This window comes from Heterocephalus glaber, unplaced genomic scaffold (assembly GCF_053883595.1).
Source record: "Heterocephalus glaber isolate CG9 unplaced genomic scaffold, H.glaber_assembly_v1.0 deba00001472, whole genome shotgun sequence".
NCBI lineage: Eukaryota > Metazoa > Chordata > Mammalia > Rodentia > Bathyergidae > Heterocephalus > Heterocephalus glaber.
In genome coordinates this window covers 50,944,200-50,950,199 of record NW_028258315.1, presented here as the reverse complement: position 1 = coordinate 50,950,199, position 6,000 = coordinate 50,944,200, and the positions used below count along the sequence as shown (strand labels likewise).

Sequence of the window (6,000 nt, the reverse complement as noted above, 5' to 3'; positions counted from 1 at the left end):
CAATAAACTTATTAACTGCATGAATTTTTAATTATTTTATCAAAATGATTATTTTGCTTATGCTCATGTTTATCTGATACTTTTTTCTTTGTTCTGTTTTTCAGTGTGGGGCATAGAACCAGGGCCTCCAACATGCTAAGGAAGTGCGTGCTCTACCATGGAGCAACATCCTCAGCCCATGTTTACTATTCCTTAAAAAAAAAAGTTTCAAAGCATTTTATGTTTACTGTTTCTTCCCTTTAAAGAGAAGACATGTAGGTTGTTAGCTTGCACTTCAAAGCTAAAAAGACTCCAAATGTGCTAGAAATGCTAATTTCTAAGTATAAAACAAACTGAAAACATGCACTGAAAGGAAACCGGCTCATTAGTAACATACTCAGACACACAGTCCCAGGCCCCGGCTCAAACAACAAAACCACCACTCCAGAATGAAAATACTGGTATATTTGTGTAATGCAAAGAGAAATAGATATAAACCCTCAAAACGGAAGGTACATTAATAAAAATGTAGCGTCTTAAGCAAAAAATATTATACAGTACTTGCAGAATGTAGTCTTCCAGTTTCAAATGACAATGTCTAACAAATAATATTTAAAATTATAGTTGTTATAATTTAAAACAACCATCAGTAGTACAGCACAGTTTAACCTAGCAAACACTGTAAGGAAATGCTTTGTCTCTTACAAGTAGGTTATTATCATTACATATCATTCATTTATACCATGAACAACAGAACAGTCTTCAAAATGGAAATCACTTTCCTAAGACAGAATAAAACCGGGCTTCTCAAAGTACAAGCCGTTTCCATAAAAGTATTTTACCTTTCATTGGCAAAAAAATACCTAAACACTTTTTGATGTAATACTCAAGAGCCTTCCCAATCCTTCAGCCACAATCAGTACATACAAACACATGCAATACTGTATTTTCTCCACACTATTACTAACCAAAACATTTTTTTACTCTTTTAAAAGTCACAATTTTACAGAAATGTTTCCATTCGAGATATAATACAGACCAGCGGCTGCAGATGTACCAGTGCGTACATTCCTTGTGGTATAAACTAGGAACCAAATCTTGTTACTTACTGCTTAAAGAACGACTGCCTTCCTACCGACTCCCATGTCTTTACTTTAATATCAACACTGAACAAAGTTCTGAACATTTCCAAAGAACCAAAGCAACACAGCTGGCCCTGCAGCTGGCAATTCAGAGGGAACTTAAGACATCTTGCTCCCTTTCTCCTGCTCCAGTAGAAGACCCTCAAGGAAATACTAGTTTTCTCTACTCCACCACGGTATGTAATGCCACTTGAGGTTGTCAAAAATAGCTTCTGTAGAAAACTGGCCGTGGTCTTTAGGAAAACTGCATGAAGAAATTTAGCCTTTATTTAAAAAAAAAAATCACATGGAAAAAAGAATTCAGTACCAGTACAAAAAGACTGTAAGGCCTACAGTCAGGAAGAAAGTATACTCAGGACAAATGAACGGAGCTGGAACATTGGATCCCTCTCCCCTCCCCCGCCCCCAAACAGGAGTCTGTACAATCCAAGTGTTTGTCCACTTTGAGAGTCATTTTGAAGGCAGCTTAGAAATTGAAAGGGGGACAGAAGCGAGGTCACTGTCCAGACCATTAGGAAAGGCAGAGTGGCGGAGGAGTCTCTGTTCACAAGCCCATGCCTTTCAAGTCGCAGGGAAGAGTCCCCTGCGTGGTCTGGGGGCTCTGCCTGCAGGGGAACTGAGCCCTGAAGCAGTCCCGCAGCTCCCTGTTGAAGAGGAAGCACACGACGGGGTTGATGCCGGCCTGCGCGAAGGTCAGCCAAACCGAGGCCGTCAGGTAGGCCTGGGAGACGGCACCGGGCCGCACCAAGACCCGCAAGTAGCTGGCCACGACGTAGGGCCCCCAGAGAAGCAGGAAGAGCAGCGTGACTGCGTAGAACATCTTGCACAGCCTCTTCTCTGTCTTGAACTCCTCCAGCACGAGGAGGCGGCGCGCGCCGCGGCCCGGCCCCGCGGGTCGGATGCCCACGAGAGCGGGTGGCGTGGGCCCGCGGCCGAAGCCCGCCGTCCAGTTGGCGGCCGCCTGACCCGTGGCGCCGGGGCCGTGGAAGGTCCAGTCGTGGCTGACAGCGGGCACGAGGCGCGCGGGCCGCATCTTGCGGCGGTCGTGGATGAAGAAGAGCAGGCGGAGGTAGACGAGGTGCGTGGCGCCCACCACCACGGCCAGCAGCAGCAGGAAGCCGAGCGCGCCGGGGGCACCGTCGGGCCGCTGCTCCAGGGCGCACGGCGCGTCCTCGTCGTCGCCGCCGCCGCCGTCCAGCACGGGCGGGAAGGCCGCGGCCAGCGCTAGCGCCCAGGCGGCGCACACCAGCATGGCGGCGCACGGCCAGCCGGCCAGGCGCTCGGCGTAAAAGCGGTGGTGCGCAATGGCCAGGTAGCGGGTGACGCCCACGCCGAGCAGCAGGAAGGCAGCGTGGAAGCAGAAGAGCGCGGCCAGGAAGGCGAGCAGCTTACAGCCCAGCGCGCCCGGCGGCGCCCCGGTGGCGGCCGCGGCCCTGCGCGCGGCGAGCATGACGGCCGGGAGGCAGGCGAGGGCGCGCAGCCCGTCGGCCAGGCACAGGTCGAGCAGCAGGTAGTACGGGGCTCGGTGCAGGCTGCGCTCCCGCACGATAAGCAGCGCGAACAGCACGTTGCCCGCCAGGCTCACGCACAGCAGCAGGCTGAGCGTGGCCAGCTTGAGGCCCAGCGCGGCCGCCTCGCCCTCGCCTCCCCCGCCACCCCCGCCACCCCCGCCGCCGCCCTCGCCCGGCTCGCTCGCGTTCGCCATCGCGCCCTCCCCGCGTCGCGCGCGCCGCCCCGCGGCCTCGCTGGCCCGCCGCCTCCGCAGGCCAAGCTTCTTCCCAGGCCCGGGGGCTCAGCCTGCCCCCAGCCGGCCCCTCCCGGGCTCCCGGAGCCGCCGCCGAGCCACCGCCGCCGCCATCTCAGAAATGGTGCGCGCAGGAGGCGACGGCCACTCCCTGTTCCCCGGGCGCCGCGGGCTTCACTGCGGACAGGGCCGCGCCGCCGCTCGCAGTCCCCCGCATCCTCTTTCTCCACCTCTTCCTTCTCTTCCTCCGCTGCCGCCGCCGCCGCCGCCGCCGCGCCTCTTGGCTCTGCCCCCCGCCGGGCCCGTCGCCGCGGCGGAGCCCCCTCCCCTCCGCCGGAACGCGCAGCGTGGCTGCCGCCAGCCCCGCCGCCCAGCCATCCCGCGCCGCTGGGCCCGGCTGGGCTGGGGACGCCGCGACAGCTGCGGGCCCGGGGGGGAGGCAGGGCCCAGGACGCAAGGTGGCGACAAGGCGCGTCTGGCCCCAGGTAACAGGGGTCACGGTGGTGACCGTGAGCGGGGGAGGTTGCCTGGGATGGCAGGGCCGGAGGCCTCGGCGGGAACGGGGACACAGGATGAGAGCTCATAAGGGTGATAACCACCATCGTGGTCCCAGATCCGCCGAGAGGTGAGCCCTGGTGTGGGTGACAGTGTCCTGGGAGATTTCCAAGCACCCCCCTCAGCCATAACTACAAAGTTGGTCTTCTTCTGAACCTTCTGTGTACCCGAGGAAGCGGAGGCGCGGAGATCAGGGAATGGAGAACTGGGAAGTAGCGGAGTTGGGACATCAATTTCACCTGATTCATTTTCCAGGGCTGGACTCCCTGCGACTCTGCAGCCCGCTTGCTCAACCCAGGCTGTGAGCCTGGCGGAGACACATGCGGGGGAACAGAAATTCAGCGTTTCCTGTTTCCTCTTAAGTAAACCTCATGCACCTTCTTCCCGGGATATCTGTGCTTTGGGTGAACCTGAAAGGGCAGCCTCTTGTTCTGTTCCTCAGACGTGCCAGATTCCTCTGGGTGGCCCTGGCACGAACTGGTCCCTCCGTTAGACGAGCTCCTGAGAACAGACTCATCTTTACGGCCACCTTTCTGACCATCCTGCCTTACTCTCTCACCGACTCTGTTCATTTCCTTCCCAGAACTCATAAGTTGCCATTGTATGTTTTTTTCTAAATCGTGTCATGTTTATAAGCCAAAGTACCATGTCTAGTTTGGGTTGTTTTGGTTTATTTTGTTTTGTTTTTTTCCTCTTTAGCATGGCAAAGCCAGAATTAAGAAGTATGTTGTTTCTCAGTTACATTCTTTTTTTTTTCTTTTATGCAGAAAATTGTTTCTTGCCTGCCTCCTACATGCATGGCAGTCACTTTCATGGTCATTTCCAGGATAGTACAAGTTCATAGAGGGCCTGGCCTGTCAATCTGGGCGTCCACTGAAGTCTGTAGGCAATATAGCCCTTGGACAGTTTTGAGGAGTCTGGTTTGAGTAGAGCTGTATTCAGCACTGGCAGTCTTACAGAGGAGGGACCACAGGACAGAGCCTGGAAGTCTGGTCAGGAGATTCAAACCCTGAATGAGGAAACCACGGGGGTCTTGTTAAAGTGTACACTCTGCTTCAGGAGATTCCAGATGGAGCTGCAGGTATGCATTCTTCCTAAGTTGCAGTGGAACACTACTATTGCTAGGCCACTGTCCACACATTAAGTAGCAAGGCCATGAGGACAGTGTGAACATTTTTCTTAGAAACCTAAGTGAGGGGTGATGAGCTCCTGACTTAGGAGGACCTCTTGACTTAGGAGGAGCTTCTGGTCACCTAAGTGACCAGGGACAAATGGCTGACCAAGCAGACCTGCAAGTCTTTGTTAACAGATGAGAGAAATACATTTCAGTATACTGGCTAGTGATTACACTTTGATAATGGCAGCAAAATGTGTACATGAGTTTATTTTCCTAATGAAACAAAATGTTTGAGGGTCAGTGGTTGTTGCCATTGATTTATCAGCTCAAAGACTGCCTCTGCCAGTCTTTTAGTCCTTCCTTCATGATCAGATAAGCTGCAGACACCCCAGCCATCGCTTCTACATTCCAGGCAGAAAGAAGAGGGAAAGAATAAAAGTATTCCTGCCACCTAAGTCAGACCCCCTCTGAAAAGCTTTCTCAAAGCCATACATGATAACAACTACATATTATTGACTACCCACTCTCAGCAAGGGAAGGTGGGAAATGATTATTTCTTAGCTTAAAACCAGACACATAGCCCTAGAGAAGTGATGGCAAACCTATGGCACATGTGCCACAGCAGGCTGTTTGTATCATTGAAACCTCTAAAAGGTTTGCCATCACTGCCCTGAACAATGAAGTCTTGCCATGGTCTGGAGTCCTTAACACTTCAGTGGCATCTGCCTGGAGAAGGAAATGGCTTTTTTATATATATATATATATACAAGGTTTCACAAAGTCACTGAGTTGGCCAAGTTGGGTTCAAACTTGGGACCCTCCTGCCTCAGCTTCCCGAGGTGCTGGGATTACAGGCATGTGCCACAATGCCTGCCTAAAGAAATGCCTTCTTAACAACCCACACAGACACCATCTCTAGGTGTTCCATGGTTTTGTTTTGGGGTTTTTTTGGTACTGGGGATTGAACTCAGGACCTTGCACTTGCAAGGCAGGTGGCAGCACCACTGAGCTAAATCCCCGGCCCTGTTCTATGGTAATATTAGTGGCAGCTTGGATTTACTGAGTACTTGGTATGTGCCAAGCACTATGCTAGATACTTAATGTGCTACTTAATTTGATCTTGTCATAATCATGCGTTACACTGTCCACTTAACAGGTTAATTTTGTCGGGTTTTTACCACCAATAAGTGTGAGAGCTGGAATCACAAGGCAAAATCAGACATTAGACCCCAGCCTTGTAACCACCATAAACTACCTCTTGTTGCAAGAAAGCCACTGAACATGTATAGACTACAGTCAACCAGTGAGCAAACAGCAGATGCTCATGTACATAGCAGAGTAGCCCTCTCAGAGAGGGAAAGGTTTTCCAAACAAGCTAATCCAACATTTCAGTTTTATAGGAAGATCATTAATGGCTGAGTGAGTAGACTCCACACCTTTCTGCTCCAAGGTCAGTACCTTCT

The 6,000-nt window shown here is 52.1% G+C and overlaps 2 protein-coding genes across 4 annotated transcripts in view; one reads left to right on the top strand and one right to left on the bottom strand.

The window, feature by feature from the left end:
* Nucleotides 1-424: 424 nt before the first annotated feature.
* Nucleotides 425-2,827, bottom strand: Gpr27 (G protein-coupled receptor 27). Its single transcript, XM_004854205.4, has one exon. The coding sequence runs from the start codon at nt 2,824-2,826 to the stop codon at nt 1,666-1,668; it is 1,161 nt and encodes a 386-aa protein (XP_004854262.1). The 5' UTR covers nt 2,827; the 3' UTR covers nt 425-1,665.
* Nucleotides 2,066-6,000, top strand: part of Eif4e3 (eukaryotic translation initiation factor 4E family member 3) — a 259,816-nt gene continuing 255,881 nt past the window's right edge. Inside the window, exon 1 of one of the 3 annotated variants that reach the window (XM_087181349.1) lies at nt 2,066-2,199. The gene's annotated coding sequence lies outside the window, so the exon portion shown is untranslated. Of the gene's footprint in view, nt 2,200-2,497; nt 2,632-3,269; nt 3,351-6,000 lie in introns of those variants that run through there. The other 2 variants (XM_087181347.1, XM_087181348.1) reach the window with 2 other exon arrangements.